Below are 19,528 nucleotides of genomic sequence, written 5' to 3' on the forward strand. Positions count from 1 at the left end.
AAAATGATAATCCTCATCCCTCTCCCAGAAGTAACAAAAATCATCGCAGTAAGTACATAAGCCATATAGGAATTCACATAACACAGCCATGAGAACAAACCAAGCAACATGGTGACCAGTGACTATTTGCCTAATACAATAAATGCATACAACAAATTTGGTTTTTTTCAAGCTCTAGTTGGGTTCTGTTGTTATCTCAACCCTTTGAGCCCCACGTTGGGTGCCAAAAAGGACTGTCGTGGTTTGGCCTCAGATGGCAACAAAGAACCACATGCTGCTCGCTCGGGCCTTCCCAATACGGGAAGAATCGGAAGAAAAAAAGGCAAGACTCTTGTGTTGAGACAAAGGCAGTTTAACAGAACAACAAAGGGAACAAGCAAACAACAACAATCACACGGACAGAGGAATATACAAACACAATTACGGAACCGCTGCTCCCCTCTGCTCCCCGACAGGACCTGGGATGCCCCAGCCTGCTCCAAGGTGCGCCTACCTGTCCCCTCCCCCAGCAGCTCAGGGCAGGCATGGCTCACATGGCATGGAATACCAGGGGAAATTAACCCTATCCCCACTGTAACCAGGACACCATGTTACCCTGCCAAGCAGGTCCCTCAAGAGGCCAAAGTCTGCTCTCTTGAAATCCGGGGTAGTGAGCTTGCTGCGTGCTCTCCTCACTGCCTGAAAGATCTTGAATTCTACCATTTCATGGTCACTGCAGCCGATGCTACCCTTGAGCTTGACACTCACCACTAGCCCCTCCCTGTTGGTAAGGACAAGGTCCAGGATAGTTCCTCTCCTTGTTGGCTCCTCTACCATTTGAAGAAGAAAGTTGTTATTGACGCATTCCAAGAACTTCCTGGATTTCTTGTGCCCTGCTGTGTTGTCCTTCCAACACATATTGGGGTTGTTGAAGTCCCCCATGATGACCAGGGTCTGTGAACGCCATGCTGCTCCTATCTGTCTATGGAGGGCCTCATCCGCTCTGTTGTCCTGGTCAGGTGGCCTGTAGCAGACCCCTACCGTAATGTCCCCTGCCCCTGTGTTCCCTTTAATCTTGACCCATAAGCTCTCTGTTGGGTCTTCATCCATCCCCAGGTGGAGCTCCATGGACTCCAGCTGTTCATTGACATAGAGGGAACACCCCCTCCTCGTCTTCCCAGCCTGTCCTCCCTGAAGAGTCGGTATCCGTCCATTCCAATGCTCCAATCATAAGAACCATCCCACCATGTCTCTGTGATGCCAATAAGATCGTAGTCCTGGAGGCATGCGCACATCTCCAACTCTTCTTGCTTATTTCCTATGCTGCATGCATTTGTGTAAAGGCATTTCAGCTGGGCGTCCAATGAAGCTGTCTCACTGGCTGGAGCGTTTGCTTTTCCTTCATGCTGCTCTTCAGGTGGTCTTCCTCTGGGGTGTTTTATCTGTGACTCCCCGGTTCCTATCTCCTCAGGAGCCCCTGGCTCGTCCCCATAAGACTTCGAGTGTGCTGCAGCGTACCCAGTGTGCTGCAGCGTACCCTGTCCATTGCCATACTTCCAGCATATCTCTCCCTGAAGTATACCTTTAGCTTTCCACTAGTCCTAAGCAAGAGGCAGGACATATGAGTTACTGTGAACCAGACGGGATGGACACCCAGAGAAGTTGGGGATGCCCCACCATTGGAAATGTTCAAGGTCAGGTTGGATGGGGCTTTGAGCAACCTGATCTAATGAAAGATGTCCCTGCATATGGCGGGGGGGTTGGACTAGGTGATATAGATGATCCAGGGGGGTTGGACAAAAGGAAATGTCCTCAAGTTGCGCCAGGGGAAGTTTAGATTGGATATTAGGAAAAAATGCTTCACAGAAAGGGTTATCAACCATTGGAACAGGCTACCCAGGGAAGTGGTTGAATCACCATCCCTGGAGCTATTTAAACAACGGGTAGATGTGGTGCTGAGGGACATGGTTTAGTGGTGGATTTGGCAGTGTTGGGTTAATGGTTAGATTCGATGATCTTAAAGGTCCCTTCCAACCTAGATGATTCTATGTCTCTATGATCTGTGAAAGTCCCTTCCAATCCAGACCATTCTGTGATTCTTAGACACTGGATGTAAAAACACACAGAAGTTGTGGATGCGTTATGGTTAGCTTTGAAACCAGTTAACATAATACAAAAGCTGTAGGGAAGGTGAGATGGAGAAAGCTGATGGGCAGACATGCAGTAACTTCAGACAGAAGGTATTACCAGGCTGTAACAGTAAAGGATTTGTCCCTGCTCTGTAGATAGTGTGCTCACGAACAGTGGTCGATCCCTCCTTCAGGCTCTTTCACTCTCTAAGTCAGTGTCTCTGCGCCACCCTTGTAGTAAGTACCTCAATGCCAACCCCACGGCGCTGTTCTGCATGAGGCTGTCTTCATCTGCCGTGGGTACATGGCCTTCGTTTCTTCCAAAAGCATCCCACAGCATAGGCTGTGCCTGGCAACTAACTAAAATGCTCTTTTAGTCTTACTGCTTCCTTTGGTAAATATTCCAGGTCTCGCTAACCTGAAGTCTACGTTTGTCTGAAGACAAGCTGATTCAGCGAAGCGTGTTTAAGTTTGTATCTAACTTTAAAGAAAGCATAGTCTGATGCTTTGACTTAGGCAGATGTTTAAGTATCTTTCTGAATCGTACCTGTAGTTGCTTTGCAAAAAATGTCTGCAAAACAGAATGGCTTCTAATATGGAAATGGTAGAGTGATCTCTTAGAATTTTTTTTTTCCTTCCAGAACAACCCAGCTGAATTATTTCTCTTTTATTTTGCTTTTTGGAGAGTTTGTTGGAAAGTGTTTCCTTGAGTCCTCTCTACTGTTTCTGGGATGTAAACTTGTAACCCATTACACATTTTGTGCAGTACACAGGCTAGTAATATTCCTCTTTATGTAGAGGGATTTGAAATTTTTTAGTACTATAGATAAAGCTGCATAAGACAGATAATTGCAAATATTAGAAGACTGCCATTAAGATATTTTACAACAAAATATGTAAAGACCAAAACGAAGTGTGAAACATTCAAGTCTGGGTTGTTAAGAAAAACAAAAGAAATATTTTTTGTTATTCTTAAAAACAGACTGTTTGCAGAGACTGGCATTCATTGATATCCATCTCAGTTCCGGCAGATTCTGTCAACTAAACAAAGCTTAGTAGGCAGCGGTCTCACCCTAGGAAAAGCTGCTTCTAATATATATATATGTTTTTGCTTTCCTAATTTTCAAATGACATTGCAAGCCCTTAATGACAAGGTTATGGCCTGGTGGAGGTGGCATGTTTCAAGTAAACCTGACAGCCTTGCAATCTGAGTGACCCATAACTGTTTGTCTTGCAGAGCAAACGTACAGCCTGACCGAGGAGTCCTGTGAGAAAAGGTACGGCAACACATGGCGGGAGCAGGTCTGTGCACGAATGCCATCTAGGGAGCAGAGCCGGGAAGAGGCCTTGGCACCCCTCGCAGACAGGTTTTGGGGCAGCGATTTAGGGCAGCGGTCCCTGCCCAGGGGATCCATCAGCCCACGCTTAAACCCTGTGCGGAGCTCAGCCCGGCTCTCCCTGTCCTGTTCTCACCACGCACCTCCTGCATGTCCCACTGCATAGCGGGGATGTGCCGCTACTCCCTATAGGAGCTCCTGTCCGCTGTCAGAACACCCAAACCACTGTAATAAAAGCAAGCTTTTAATACCAACTATGATCTTGTAACCAAACAAGCTTGTAACACATTCAGAGCACTCCACAGGCTAACGTTACTCCTTATAAAGAGGGGCTGCACTCTTTTTAATAATGTCAGCTAAACCCACAATAAAACCTGTAATTGTAAACATTAGGTGAAACAAGCACCATCCAGATTCTGCTCTGTTTTAAGGAACTGTTTAAGGGGTAACGGTTTCAAGCTGAAAGAAAGGAGATTTAGATTAGATATTAGGAAGAAATTGTTTACTCTGAGGGTGGTGAGGCACTGGAACAGGTTGCCCAGAGAAGCTGTGGATGCCCCGTCCCTGGAAGTGTTCAAGGCCAGGCTGGATGGGGCTTTGAGCAGCCTGGTCTAGTGGGAGGTGTCCCTGCCCGTGGCAGCGGGGTTGGTACTAGATGATCTGTAAGGTCGCTTCCAGCCCAAACCGTTCTATGATTCTGTAACTGTTCCCAGTGGAATGAGGTTTTTCCTCTCATCTCTGTTTTAGGATTGAGAAGGAACTCGGGAAAACATATGTTGTAGCCTCAGTAAATGAATCTGAAAAATGCAAAGTGGGTCGGACTTTCAGCTTTCTGATGAACAGAATGACCAGCACACGGAATAAATGCAAGGTAATTTGGGATTTATTTCTATATTTGATGGTTGGGCTAGACCTAGACAATTCTATGATGTTATTATGTATAATTATGTCACTGTAATTAAATGAATTATAGATGAGAATCTAAATTTTTATGTAAAGATAAGTTGTTTATTACAAAACCACATAAGTAATAGGAAGAAACTTTTGTCTTTATTTTTTAATTTTAAAACATATTCAGGATACTCTGAAATGACCTTCATATTAAAAAACAGTTTTCCTTTTAAACAACAGCTATAGCTGAACATTATCAAGTATTTCCCTTGCAATTTTTTTTTGATGTTATTAATAATCTCATTTAACAGTTTAGCTAAAGTTTAAATATATAAATTGCCTTTAAGAAATAATTTTCTTTGCTAAATAAAATTAAGAGGTATGGGTCTGTTCTTGCAATTATTCTCAGTAAGTAATTGAGTCTGTAACTTCTATGTTGGCACATAACCTGTTGAATTTGCCTTATTTGAAGATAATGGGACTTCTTGCATGAGTAATCACTGCTTACTGTTAAAGAGTTGCAGACTCAACGCCTGCACAGTCAAACTTACATACTGTGGAATGTAGATTAGAACATTTGTGGTTTAATTTTGAGGCATCTGAAATTTAGATTAATGGCGTCAATTAGCAGCTTGAGAGATGGATTTGGCCTACAGGATCTTTCCCGCTGGCCTTTTGGCAGTTTTGCAGGCTTGCTAGTATGCCCTCCTGTGCCCTAGGATATCCTAACATGCATGGATGTGAAGTTGGTTGGCTGAGGGGATATCTTCAAGAGCGGCAGAACTGGCTGCGAACGTGTATGTCTGGTCTAGCAGCCATACATTACCCTGTGTCTGTGCGGTCTTCTAAAGAATAACTACCAGGGCTGCTCAGAGAAATGTATACTCACACCAACAGGACTACAGTAAAAATAGGCAGAGTTTATTAAATTCATTAACACTCATTAAAAATGGGTTATTTCTAATGTCCTTTAAAATCTAAAGACAAGTTGTCTAAATTTATGTAACTGAAGCTTTAACTGCAGAGGCACGAGTTTGCATGTATGCCTCAGAGAGGTGTAGGCATTGATATTTGTTTGTGCGTGCAGCGAGTCAATAACACTTCCTAAATTTTATTTTCTGGTCCTCCCCTTTTTGCACCTTTATAAATGAGCTTCTACCAGTCTTCCTTGATAGTGCTTCCTGGCTTAGCTGCCAGGGAAAGCCATGCCTGTGTCATTTTAGGATTTCAACAATGTTGGATGTAATAATACAGTATACTGTTACAAGTCTTCTGGGACAGGGAATAAATGTTTTAGAATAATTTGCTCTTAAAAGGGAATGTTTTAGTGTTTTTAAGATTGAATCGCTTTATCTTCTTTTCTAATGTCCTTTTTTTTCTTTTTTTTTTTTCCGCCTGCCTCTGCTGTTGGGGATGCAGACAAAAAGTAAAGATACCAAAGATAAAGAGAAACTGATCAGGCACAATTTTACAAATGGGACCTTCTCAGGAGTTATCCCATGCATGGCTTGTGAAAAGGCCCTCCTAGCAAAGGAATCACTGCAGTGCTCGCGTAAGTAGTTGCTGGCTTTCGCATGTGAACTTACAGTGCTCTAAATCCTCCTTTGAGATCCCAGTTCAGTGTGTTGTTTCAAAGAGAGACCTCAGCTCGGTTTGGATGTACCTCCTTTATCTAACGAGCTGAGGTTGGCAAGGGAGAGGGAGGAAGGACGGCAGGTGACAGATTCAGGAGGGACCACAGCCATCTCCTAGCCCCAGCACGTTAGGCAAATACTTCTTCCTAGCCAGGGGCTGTAACATCAGAGCATCTTCAGAGCTACTTTAGCAAGTGGACCTGGAGGAGGGAAGAAGGTGAAGCTTCAGAGTAACATTTTCTGCCATCTGGGGACCCTGTTCAGTGCCAGGCTTTGAAACGTGCCTTCTCTTTCAGATTGCAGCATGATTGTGCATAAGAACTGCAAGGAGTCTGCTCCTGTGTGCACTAAGGTAACCTCCTGTACCGCACCGCTCATACTGAAGAATATCTGTTTTCCTAGGGGTCTGGAAACACCCTGAAGTAAAAAAGAAAGTACACGCGCTCTGCCCAGACCCAGTGTCTGTATGCAGAGGTCTGCAAGGGTGTCAAAATGTCTGATGTGAGCAACAGAACAAGCACTGTGCTTGAACAACAATTTTTAGAAGAGGGGCAAAAATGAGTTTAAAGAGGTATTTATTTTTTTGAAGAGTTGCAAGCTCAAATTGTGAAATGGTGTGCCTGGAGGCATGCAAAAGGGATTAAAAAGAAGGGCTCCTCAAAGCCACAGATACCCCCTTGTATAAAAGGGGGGATCCCGTATGTTTCGAATAATGGAAAGTAGAGATGGAAGGGACTTTGGGAGGTGACCTAGTCCATCTCCTCACCCTCACACAAACTGACTCCTAGGTAACAATTTGGACAGCCTGCCTAGGCAGTCCCTCCCGGTGTTCAGCTGCCATTGCAGACAGGGTGAAATCAGTGCTAGAGTTGATGGAGGTGGATACTGCTGCCTTCTAAGTACCAATATGCACATGGTGAGGTTATCACAACAAAGACGACATTTTCAAAACCAGCTGTGTAAGGATTCTGCCCTCATGGAATAAAGTTGGACTTGCAGAGAAGTATGCTGCGGTGATACAGGTCATTTTTCAAGTAGTGGAGCATATCTTTCTGGTGTAGCTGGGTTTTGCATCATGGTGGCTTGGAGGAAGAACATGTTTCCATACAGACTTTTCAGTGTAAACAGGTCTTAAACCGGACATAAATCAGGTATTTTTATTCATTTCTGTTATAGCTGTCACGTCATAACCTTGCACAAATTTCTGGGCAACTTTAGGGCATTAGGACAGCTGAACCAGCAGTTTTAATTACTGAGGCTGGTGGGTTATTTGTCAAAAGGAGACAAGAGCCTCTACCACCCCCGACTCATCTCAACAAGAATGAGGTGCAGAAAATGTTCACTGACCCACCTCAAATGAAATGCACACCTAAGCACAGCAGGCTTTTGCTACAGGCTTTGTAAAAGTCTGCTTTGGAAGATGGGTCAATTCTGCCTCTGATACCCAGGCTTCCTCAGGTAGCACCCTGCCACAAATGCTTTGAGCTTTTTTGAATATAAAGCCCTGACTGTGAACTCCTTTTCTTGCAGCCTTCTCAGGCAATATCCTTATAGAGAAAGTAGAACGCTGTATCTCAGTGACTCGGTTTCAAATAAACAGATTCAGTTTTGTATTGTAGTACAAATAGTATCATTCTAATTTGAATATTATCATCTAGTAATAACTAATAAACTTGAATTTATTAGCTACTGGCAGAAATCAGGACCACTTTCTTGAAGCCCTTTTGCGTGATGATATATGGGAGTGAGTTACTGACTTGACTATGCAGTATGTTATCAACTATGATTTCATTGCAATTTCATAAAATTATTCTTTTTTTCAGAAATCCCAGAAGAGATACCATACTAAAAACAAACCCCAAGCTGGTGCAGCAAGTAAGTTAGGAGGTGTAAACCTAGCACTTCTAAGTTAAGCCTTGGTTAAAAATCATGGGATTGACAACACAAACTTTCCTACATCATTTGTGTGTTTCAAAAGTAGTCAGTTCTGTCCTGTGCTTTTTCGCCCTGTTATGTTCAGGTTGCAACGTTAGGGCGTGTATGGTTTGAGATTGTTTTCTTCTCAATAATATCCATGCCAGAGCTATTCCAGTTTGCCCACAGGCTTGTCTTTGTGTTCTGTGGGACAGCATCACAGTCTTGTACCATGGCAAATGGACATTCTTGATACCTAGTATAGGTCACTATGAACATCAGATAGCATTTCTCAATACCAATGTGCTGTTGATGATATACTCTATATTTTTTGTCAAAATGCTGTGTTGTGCTTTGCCTTGCAGATCTCCTGCCTGGTGATATTTCACAGGCGGTGCTTGTCCCTGTGTATCCCTCTACCCCTTTGCCTGTCAGCCTGTGTGGTGGAAGGAGGGAAGCCTCACAACAGTCCCACTTCTTCTTGTCCAAAAGTGTTCCCAGTGCCAGTTTTGAAAGGTAGAGAGCAGCTGCTGAGGGACTATGCTAAATACATCATTCAGCATTTCTAGGAAAACTGAAGCCATTAAATAAATGTGGGATACTTTTTTTTCTGTAGAAGATCTATGCCATTTTCTGAACAAGACTCTGAGACTAGTACCTGGAGGTCCAAGTCACGATCCGAAGAGATGCTACAAGCATTAGGGACCTTTTCTTCAATGGATTCTTTTATGATGGAAGGTGAGAATATTGCACAGATGTTGCATTTTATAATCAGTATTGGAAAGTACAAAATATAAAAACTCCTTAGTTGATACAGGAAGCCACTTCATCTGCTAAAAGAAGAGCACCTATTTTCGATAATTACAATTGTGTCCCTCATTAATATGATACAATCAGACACATTAATCTTAAAATACAACTTTTCCTTTCTTCCTCATAACTAACTCTTTGATAACTTTCAGAATATTTTTGTATGGTGTTACCATTTTAAAAAAACAAGGCTAAATGTGTTTGGCATCCTTGCAGAACTAGAACAGCAACATACTTTTCTTCTGCACTCATCTAATCATCTCCATTGGCAGTGTACATTGCAAAACATAAACCTACATCACTTGTATTTCCTCAGGAGCCCCAAAATCTTACCTCCCACTGGGGAACTGCCCTCCTAAAACGTCTACATATCCTTGTGAAGTGAATAGGAATAGGCTTTTTCTGTAGCTAGGTGTGAGACTGAATTTCAATGCTGAAGGGCATTCGTTCACAAAGGATGGTGCAGGTATCTCTCACTGGACATACCCTTTTGAAAATGTTGGGTTTTATTTTTACATTTTAAAAGGTTTCTTCAAGCAAAAAAGGATAAAATGGATTTAATCTGAGGAAAGAAGGGCGGTTATTTTTATTCTCCTCCCCTGCCGTCACATTTGCATTTCAACACTTTGGTAATGATACTGACATCTGGCAAGCTTCTCTGTTGTAAAGCCACTGCCAGTGTTTGCAGAAGCCTTGTCTAAAGTTCATCCCTGTCCTGTGTTCCCCTTACTATATGAATAGATCTGCATCTGCAAAGGGACTTCTGTTACTGTTCATATGCCTGGTGCTAATGAGATACATGTTTTGTCATAGATGATGTGGATTTTTCTCAGTGGAGCGATCTTTGCACAGATGCACAAGAGTTTGAAGCAGAGTCCTGGTCTCTTGTTGTGGATCCAGTGTTCTGCAGCAAGCAAGAGAAGGATGTCATCAAGAGGCAAGATGTCATTTTCGGTCAGTATTTCAAAGCTTTCTGTAGGCTTGAACATGGTTTGACCTAGAAAATAGAGAGGGAACCTACATGTTTTATGTCCAGAAGAATGAGTGTTTCAACTCAGAATAATAAGAAGGTTCAAAGAACATTTTTATCACAGAGTACAATGTGTCCTAGAGCTAAGAAAATGGAGAGTAGTGACTACCAGAGATATGTCTGCCTCATTCACAGAACAGTTGAGGTTGGAAGGGACCACATCCAATCCCCAGCTCAAGCAGTTGCAATGCCCGTTTGTTCAGTGGGGTGCAGGTGAGAGAACTGTGACAGAGCCAGATAAATTAAGTCTTCCTGCTGACATAATCTATTAGGTTTGAGGTTCACACAGAAAAAATGATTATGACTGTATATTTGAATGTTGCTAAAGTCTGTCTTAGAAGGGGTGCAGAATGTTCCAGTTATTACTATATACTATGGTGTTTTCTTTTATATTGCAGAGCTGATACAAACAGAAGTGCATCACATCCATACCCTCTTCATCATGTCTGAAATATTCAGGAAAGGTATGAAGGAAGAACTGCAGCTGGACCACTGCACAGTGGATAGAATATTCCCCTGCTTAGATGCGTTACTGGAGATGCACAAGCAATTCTTCTGCAGAATGAAGGAGAGACGGCAGGAATCATGTGGGGCAGGAAGCGAACGTAATTTCGTCATCAACAGAATTGGAGATATCCTTGTGCAGCAGGTAGGGGCATCAACTCTGTTAATCCTTTATGACCAAGGTTCCCAAATTAAACAATTTAAAACTGTTGTGGGCAAGAAGATGGCTATGGTTGCCTCATAAATTTCAAAGACTCTCCCTTCCAGGTTACTGCAGGGTAAAACAGCAATGACAGGGAATCATTACTGATAGGTAACTGTTGAATGTGGGATGAATTTCTACCTATATGGTACAAGTGACAAGGAAAGTGATGAACTTAGTCCTGTTCACAGTAGAAGGCTGTGCAGAATACCATGGACTACAAAAAATGGAAGCAATAGATTCACAACAGCTGAGCAGAGCTGTGAAGAATTGACTGATGATGGAAAAGAAACCACCCGTTCATTTCTTGTAGCCGTCCGGCACGGTGCTTCTTGAGTTGCTGCTCACTAGAGAGGAGGTGGTCAGAGTGTTTTTATGGTGGCTGTAGAAGAGCAAACTGACTGCTTTCTGGTCACACTCGCAGTTCCGTACATTCAGGAGAGTGTGGCTTTTCACCTTCAGTCAGTCAGTTTTCACTCCACTGAAATAAAGAAGCTGAACTGTTATCTTGCCTAGATGTGGTGTGGAGATCAGACAAATGCAAATAAACCTCAAAGGCATTGTGTTTGCAAAGAGGTGAAGGAAACACTGTTATAATAATGGTTCTAGCTGTTATTGGCAAGACTGTAGTGGAGGTCGCTTCTGCTCTCTCCAGCCTGCATTCCCCCTCTTGCTCCTAAAAACAGCTAGCCCATTTTCATTCTGTAGTGACAGGACCTGTTAGTGACATTCAGAGAACCTGAGAAACAGGTAGCATAAAAGTTCCGTATTTGTACAAAATACATTAATTAAAGGTGTACGCTTTCCTGTTAGGTACGATGTTAACAACTCACTCACTAATTTCTTCAGTTTTCAGAGGAAAATGCAACTAAAATGAAAAAAATATATGGAGAGTTTTGCAGCCATCAGAAAGAAGCTGTTAATCTATTCAAAGTGCTGCAACAAAACAAGAAGTTCCAGAATTTTATTAAAGTAAGTTTACATGGAAATGTGATCCCTATTGACAAAATGCTCGGGAAAAAGTTATGTAGCTTTTACTTAGATTTAGGATTGAAATTATATTCTAATATAGCTAATAAAAATTTATCAGTAAGCTGATAGATTACATTTTTCTTTCAAATTTTAGAAAGCTTTGGCATCCAGTGTATATTACAGACATCTTCCTGTTATAGTACACCTCACCCCTCAGGGCAGCAGCTGTTCCTTGGGGATGGTTCAGATAATCCAGCATTTTGTTTTAGCTTATTCTAATGCATTTAGGTCATATTTCCTATTAGTCACTTGGTGGTTTAATATGCATTTATTACTTAAGGTATATATGTGTTTCTGTGCAGCTGAAAAATAGTAGCCTGTTGGCACGACGCCAAGGAATCCCGGAGTGCATTTTGCTCGTCACCCAGAGAATCACCAAATACCCTGTTCTGGTTGAAAGGATATTGCAATACACAAAAGGTGAATAAAAGCTGAAGCGTTGCTTCACATCTGGGATCCTAGCACGTTTCTAACATAAGGAATATACACTGCTGCAATTTAACAAAAGATGAAATTCACTTGCTCTGTAGAGAACCAGGGCAATGAAGGTATCTACTGTTCAGGCAGATGTCACCTAAGCAGGGTGCGTGGTGTATGTAGTCTTTGTCAAGGCTGGGCTGTGACGATTTCGAATGTTCCAGCTGGGTAAACCATAGAAGTTCAGAAAAGCATACCTGTTTTAGGAAAAGATCTCGACTAGATGATGGGAACTAATTCAGGCATGCATCTGCACCTTCTATGAAATTAATTCTGGTGGAGTCTCTTGTAAGCAGGGTTTAGGCAAACATTTCGTAAATTGCTATCCAGTTTTTCAAACAAAGCTTGAATGACATCTGGAATTTTGTAGAGCATTTTAGAAATACTAATAACTTGCAGATATTGCCACCCACATGGGCAATAAATGAGCATTGTAGAAAGTTGCATATCCAAATGCAAACCCTTTGTGTTTTCAAGGGTTTTTTTCTTTTTTACTTAGCCAGTAGAGTAATATACTACATGATTTACTTATCCAGTAAAACTTCTTAAATGCTAAGAGCTCATAAATATGTCAGAAACTATTCAATGTGTTGTTTTGGCTAATGAATAAATCTGAGGTTACCTGCCATCTTTTAATAGGCAAGTCAAGCAAAGGTAGATGCCTCTAATATTTCTAGTAAATTGATTGCCAGATTCAGATTAAAATGACATGTTTATCAACTTAAGCTTTGCATCATGTTGATTGATCCCAGAAAGTAAGGAATGATATCTTCTCTTGAATATGCTGGCTACTATAATGTTGTTTATTTTTTGCTTCATACAGAAGGAACAGAAGAACATAAAGACCTATGCAAAGCCCTTTCTCTAATTAAGGATGTGATTGCAGCAGTAGATTTGAAAGTGAATGAATATGAGAAAAAGCGAAAGCTATTTAAAATTCTCAGCAGAACTGAAAACAAAACATTTACAAAGTTGAAAAATGGCCGTGTCTTTAGGAAGCAAGACTTGATGAGGAAAGAGAGGATTCTTCTTCATGATGGTTTAGTGTACTGGAAGACAGCGACTGGTCGCTTCAAAGGTATTCCATCTGAGCAGTAAAGTCCTTTAACTCTTTATTTGCAAATAACATGTGAAGATTGCTTGGTTTAAGAATGAAAATACTTTATTATACTGTATTGCAAACACAAATTTCTGAGGTAATGGTATTGAGAATATTGCACTAATTGCTAGAAGAGTCGTTCCAGAAGCTGCCATGGTTTGTGTGTAATTCACTGTATATCTGGGTAAGAAGACAAGTTCACATACAAAGTTGTCAGCTGCATATCTTTTTAACAATAAAAGAGGAAGTTAATGATAATTGCAATAGTTTTATTTAAAAAACATTATTTTCCTTTTCTCATTTTAAGACATCTTAGCGGTGCTTCTAACTGATATGCTACTGTTCTTACAAGAAAAGGACCAAAAATACATCTTTGCAGCTGTGGTAAGTATATTATCAGGTGTTTGAATATACACATTGCACTTTTATTTGTGCATTTCTTGAAAATTAGGTCCTTTTCTAGGTTATGCCCACATAATGTGTTTGGTTTTTTTTCTAAAATCCTGGTAGTGTATTCAGAACAGTAATATGCCAGTATATGGAAAATGACGTTTATTTTCAAAAACTAAATAAGAAGGATGAAAATAACAGAATGATATTTTTAGTGTCAGGACTTATCTGATTATGAAGGCAGGAAGTAGAGCAGGCTCTTTCAATTATCTAAAATAACCTTTTTTAACTTCAGGTTCTGTAAAACAAAACAGAATAATAATTTCAACTGCAAATGTAGTAGTAAGCATGCATAAAATGTATGAAAGGTCATGGAGAAAAGTTCCCAAACTATATAAATACAAACATGATATGGATACTGTGCCTCAGTATCATTGAATCTCTGGGATTTACTTTTTAGCACATACCCAATCCTTTCCTTGTACATAAATACTATAATGTATTTTTAAAAATAGTTTAAAAAGATGTCTGAATACTCAAAACTCTTAAACCTGGTGAGAATATACATAGTCTGACTATACCAGGACTAGAATTAATCCAATTAATTGAAATAATTAATTATGCTCTTCTAAAAGTGTGATGTTTTATAAGAGAATAATTTATTATTTGTATGTGCTGTGGCTGTTTCCCCCAGGACCAGAAGCCTTCAGTCATCTCACTTCAGAGGCTCATTGTAAGAGAAGTAGCCAATGAAGAAAGGGGAATGTTTCTGATTAGCGCTTCATCGGCAGGGCCTGAGATGTATGAGGTTCATACCAGCTCCATAGAGGAGCGTAACAACTGGATGAGGCATATTCAAGATGCAGTGGAAAGGTAGAGGAAAAAAAAAAGCTTTTGTTCTCATCCTGGCAGTCCAAAGCAGATGGGAAGTTGGTGGGATATTCGTGGCCACGTGCTCTCTGTTCTGCATTGCACTGCATCCATCCTGTGAGGTTGCATTTTCCTCTAAGCTCAGGATTCCCAGACCCTCACCATCACCTCTGCCAGAATTCCCATGTTACTTCTGGTGTCATACTGAACCAGCAGACCCTTTCTGCTCCCCATCAGGTGCCCTTACTAGCCATTGTAAGCTTCCCTCACCTTTGCCTTTGGCACTGGATGCTTTCCAGACTCCTGCAGGTGTCCAAAGAACCGTTTTGGGGAAATCCCCAATCGTGCCTCTTATCTTGGTGCCAGCTCCTTCAGAATGGCAGGGAAATCATTGCTCCTCATGGGGCACATGGTTATCCTTAGGACAGCAAACCTGCATGAGGGCCAGCCACCCATTTGCTGCACAGTGCAGCCTTACCAGAATTAAAAGGATTCCTTCAGTCTGGTTTGTGTCCAGTTACTGCTTTTTAAAGAAGCAGACAAATGGCGTTCTTCTGGATTGTAGCAAAAGTTGATGCTGATGTGGTGTTCTGTTTATTATGAACGCAACACTGTACTGAAGATGAATATATGCTATGCAGATTTTGCTTTATTCACCTTTGTTTGTCTTTCCTCTTTGAAGTTGTCCAGAGGAAGAAGAAGAAGGAAAAATGAGTGAATCTGATGAGGATAGACGTATTGCTGAGGCCAAAGCATACAGAATTCAGAAATGTCAAGGTGTGGTACCTTTCCTGCATCATGAGAGTTCAGGATGAATGAATGATGTGCCCATACTGGCTGGTGGGTTCAGAGTGGCTTGAGAGGCAGAGTAACAGTGGAGAAAGCTGGGGTGGTCTGATGCTATAATGTGAGTTTATTGAAAGAGAATGTTTTTTTCCAAACATTTTATATTTTTGTGACATTACTGTGAGTAAAAAAGAAAAAGAAAGATGAATCAGATGTTCAGAATAAACACTGAATTTCTCAGATTAGCATCAGGGCCAGGTAGTTCCATGGTTGTGGAAATACCACAAATCTTCAGTAACTGGGTGGCTTTGTGCTTGTTTATGGCATTTAATCCTTTACTGCTCTTAATTTTATCTGAAAATGTAGATGATGGGGATAAATTCTGCTTACTTGGTTCCCCAGGTACCTAACTTCCATATCTTTATACTCCTGTGAGAAGTTCCAGCTATGTCCTTCCTGTAGAGAGCCCCAGGGAAGGGCATCCTCTGCTGAGAGGAGGTGTTCTTCTTTGATGCTGAGGCACTGAATCAGCGCATCTTCTGGCTGTCAGGTGCTTTTCCAGCATTGGTCGTTGTGGGTGCAACAGGAGGTAGCTGAGGGCCCCAGAGCGCAGCCAACGCCACCTTATCAGGGTAGGACATTGGCCTGGCCCTCTGCCAGCGTCTGTGCCAGCTTTCACTAGGACAGACTATAGGATGAATTTGGTTCCTGGCTGCTTAAAAAAAGCCTAGTTTGAGTTAGCAACGTCTATGTGGCAAAAGGATTAGAAGGGTGAATGGGGAACATGTTTTGTCTCCAGGATAAAAAATATTAATACGGTGTTCACTTTTGGTTGACAGAATCACTGAGTAACCAGGACCAGCAAATCTGTAGTTATTTGGAAGAGAAGTTGCATATCTGTGCAGAACTGGGAGATATATATGGGTTTGAGGGTGTTCGTGTAGAACCTCATCTCCTTATTAAACCTGATTCTGGAGAAACTCCACAGGCTGCTTTATTTCTGGCAGCAGCACTCAGAGAAGGTGAGTTTGCATGGGAAGGGTGGACTGCTGGCTCTTCATGTGGGCAGATAATTCAAGGTGACAAAGTACAGCTGTCTTGCCTTGTGCTGTGATTTTGTCAAGTCTCAAGAACTGGCAGTGTCAAAACTTGGCAAAGGGCATTGAAGAGAAGTCTCTCAAGTTTATACTTCTCAGATGCATAAGATGGTACCTGACAGATTGTAAGAAAAGGGGTATGTTTAGTGCATAAAATCATATATAAGCAGGCAGGGACATGGTGTTAGTTTGCACCTGAGGATTGTTTCCTTAGCTGTCCTTGCAGTACAGCCCTGTGAAGCAGATCGCAGGGTGCAGTATGATACTGCATCTGGTGCCTGACTTTCACCTACCTTAGTTGATTTGATGACAGATCAGGGTGGTACAGGGTCATACACAGACCAAACTGAAGATGATCTTAGCAGATCTGCCAAGAAACACCTGCCAGAATTGCTGTAGGAGCCATGTTTTTTCTGCTTACTATCTAAGAGACAGAGCCTTGTACTACCTATAGTGCCATCCTCCAAAGGAAGGAAGAGAATGGTATTTGTGGATACCTTGCCTAGTTGGAAGTTCAGCTAAAATCCTGCTAAAACTGGCTGAAAATAGTCCTGGTAAACTGAGACATACCCATCATGAGCCATATGCTCTTTGAGAAGGACTACAAGATCTTACCATAACCTGAATTGAGAGCTGTGGGCTAATAACCACATTTAAACTGATAAAGGAGCAAAGGTTGGTATCCATAATCATTATGTAGTCAGAGAGTGTTTTGGTGATAAAACTTGGATAGGGAATATACGTCGGTGATGCAATATTAAATGTCATTTTAGGTAAAATGGCAGACTGTAATTGCACACCTAATTCCGCCTCTTCACTTTCTCTCATGCTACTGTTAATGATGTCTTGGATTTCAGGACTCTTCAGCACATTGTAAGGAATTTACAATTGCTTAGACTGTTGGCAATTTGTGGGGATCATTTTCCAGAACAGAAATACCGAGTCCCTGAGCTAATAGCAGACTCTATAGGAATAAAGCACTGCTCGCAGTAGAGGAGGGTAGAATTAGGGAGTGCTTAGGCAAATTGGATATGCACAAATGCATGAGATGAGATGGGATAAATCCAAGGCTGCTCAGGGAGCTGGGCAGTGTCATTGTGAGGCTGTTCCTGAGAGGTTCCTGATCACTTAAAGAAGGCAAGCGTCACAACCCTCTTCAAGAAAGAATATGTAGGGAACTACAAAATAGCCTCACAGCTGTCTCTGAGACAGTGATAGAGCAAATCCTGCTGGAAGAAGGTGACTGGGAACAGCCAGCATGGATTCATCAAGGGCAAATTGTATCTGACCAACCTGATGGGTTTTATGATGAGAAGAGGGCAATACATGTTGTTTACCTTGGCATCTGCAAGGTCTTCGACACCGTCTCCACTGGCTGTAGTATCCTTACAGCTGAATTGGTGAGATGCAGACTGCGTAACTGGGTGGAAAATTGGCTGGACTGCTGGGCAGAAAGGGTAGGGATCAGTGATAAGATGTCCAGCTGGCAACACGTTATCAGGGAATTCCTTAGGGATGGATCCTGAGACCAGTACTGTTCAACATATTTATTAATGAAGTTAACCAGGGGATTGAGTATGCTGCTAGCAAATTTGTGGCTTTCACCAAATGAAATGGGATGACCAGTGGGCTGGAGAGACCTCTACAGATTGGGAAAATGGGCTAAGATAAACCCATAGAAGTTTGACAAAGACAAGTGCAATGTCCTGTATCTGAGATGGAGTAATCCTATGTGTTGGTACAGGCTGGACACTGAGTAGATAGAAAATAGCTTTGCAGAACTGGACCTGGGAGTTCTACTCGACAGCAGGTTGACTATGAGGCAGCAGGGTGCCCGTGTGGCAAAGGTCAGCCGCCTCCCCGGCTCTGCTGCATTAGAAGGAGAGTTGCCAGCAGGTTGAGGGAGGTGATCCTTTCTCTGCTCACCCCTGGTGAGTTCTGTCTGGAGTGCCATGACCAGTGCTGGGCTCTCTTAAACGAGAGACACTGACAAACTGGAGCAAATCCAGCGAAGGGCACCAAAGTGACTAGGGGGTTGGAGCATATGACATCTGAGGAGAGGGTATTCAGCCTTGAGAGAAGAAGGCTGAGTGGGATCTCATTGCTGTCCTCAGCTGCCTATTAGGAGGATACAGAGGAGCCAGACTTTTTGCAGAGGCACATGGTGATAGGATGAGAGACAACATGCCCAAGTTGGAACATGGGCAATTCCAGTTAAATGAAAGAAAAAATTACGTACTTTGAGGGTGGTCAGAAGCTGGAACAGGTTGCCCAGAGAGGCTGTGAGGACTCCATCTTTGGAGCTGTTAAAAGCTTGTCTGTGCAAAGCACTGAGCACCCCAGTTTAGTTTGACCAGCTTTGAGTAGGGCATTGGAATAGATGACATCTGAAAGTCCCCTCCAACCCAAGTTATTCTATGATTCTGTGTCATTGATTTGTGCATAAAGGAGCTATTTAAGGGGCCTGTAATTCTGCGTGTTTTTCTCTGCAGTTGAAAATCTCCACGTTGCTCTAATGGCATCACAAGTGAGTGAAACAGAGCCATCATCAGAGAAAAGTATTGAGGAGTTAAGTGCGAAATGCAGATTTAGTGATAACAAAATTTTGGAAGTTGTTGCTGGCGGTGAGTAAAAGCTAATGCTTTTACATATTCAGATTGCTAAAATAATTTGTATTGGATTGTTTTTTTGGAAAGCTTTCTCTATGTCTATGGCAAATCAACAGAAAATAATGTAATAAACGTTGTCTTTGGGTAAATGATCCGACAGTGTGAGTTACCATATAACTTCGTTGAAGTAAACGGATGGTTTGCACCCCCTGCACCTTTTCTGTAGCACACTCCTGCGTTCAGCAGCACTGAGTCAGATTTGTGTATCTCCATACACTTTCTCATCACTGTTGCTCAGCCCCACGGGAAATCTATATTGCAGTATAGGCCATTTCCCAAGTCAGCCAATTTTTGTCAAAAGGCCTGAAAACCAGGACTGGCATTCCAATAAGTTCAGCTGTAAAAGGTAGCATGGATTTCTTGCAACAAAAATGCAAATAAAGTCCTGGAAAAACCATTGCTGCAGAGTGTTTTTAGTGATAATGGCTATACTTATCTCCAAACTTTCACAAATGGAAGACTACTAATTTTTAAGGTAGGAAAACTGGATTGTCCCACCCGTGCCATCCTGGCTGCAAAATTTGTTCTTCCCCAGCCTACAAGCCATTTTGTAACTCCAAATTATTTAAATCTCTATTTTCACTGTCCTGTGAGTAGCTGTGAAAAAGCGTGCCCTTTGTTTCTCTAGTCAGAATATGCTTTGATACCTTTCTCTTGCATTTTATTGTGGCTCTGTTT

General features: G+C 41.9%; 1 protein-coding gene across 3 annotated transcripts in view; it reads left to right on the top strand.

The window, feature by feature from the left end:
• Positions 1-19,528, top strand: part of ARHGEF28 (Rho guanine nucleotide exchange factor 28) — a 130,700-nt gene that overhangs the window by 85,862 nt on the left and 25,310 nt on the right. For all 3 annotated transcript variants that reach the window (XM_063320101.1, XM_063320099.1, XM_063320100.1), the window contains 17 exons: positions 3,346-3,385; positions 4,193-4,316; positions 5,756-5,888; positions 6,267-6,322; positions 7,794-7,845; positions 8,250-8,400; positions 8,501-8,622; positions 9,508-9,648; positions 10,123-10,373; positions 11,280-11,402; positions 11,765-11,882; positions 12,763-13,017; positions 13,346-13,422; positions 14,123-14,301; positions 14,981-15,075; positions 15,924-16,106; positions 18,674-18,805. In XM_063320101.1, coding sequence (XP_063176171.1) covers positions 3,346-3,385; positions 4,193-4,316; positions 5,756-5,888; positions 6,267-6,322; positions 7,794-7,845; positions 8,250-8,400; positions 8,501-8,622; positions 9,508-9,648; positions 10,123-10,373; positions 11,280-11,402; positions 11,765-11,882; positions 12,763-13,017; positions 13,346-13,422; positions 14,123-14,301; positions 14,981-15,075; positions 15,924-16,106; positions 18,674-18,805 — 2,232 coding nt within the window. The remainder of the gene's footprint in view (positions 1-3,345; positions 3,386-4,192; positions 4,317-5,755; positions 5,889-6,266; positions 6,323-7,793; positions 7,846-8,249; positions 8,401-8,500; positions 8,623-9,507; positions 9,649-10,122; positions 10,374-11,279; positions 11,403-11,764; positions 11,883-12,762; positions 13,018-13,345; positions 13,423-14,122; positions 14,302-14,980; positions 15,076-15,923; positions 16,107-18,673; positions 18,806-19,528) is intronic.

The sequence above is a fragment of the Chroicocephalus ridibundus genome, chromosome Z, assembly GCF_963924245.1.
Source record: "Chroicocephalus ridibundus chromosome Z, bChrRid1.1, whole genome shotgun sequence".
NCBI classification, from domain to species: Eukaryota; Metazoa; Chordata; class Aves; order Charadriiformes; family Laridae; genus Chroicocephalus; species Chroicocephalus ridibundus.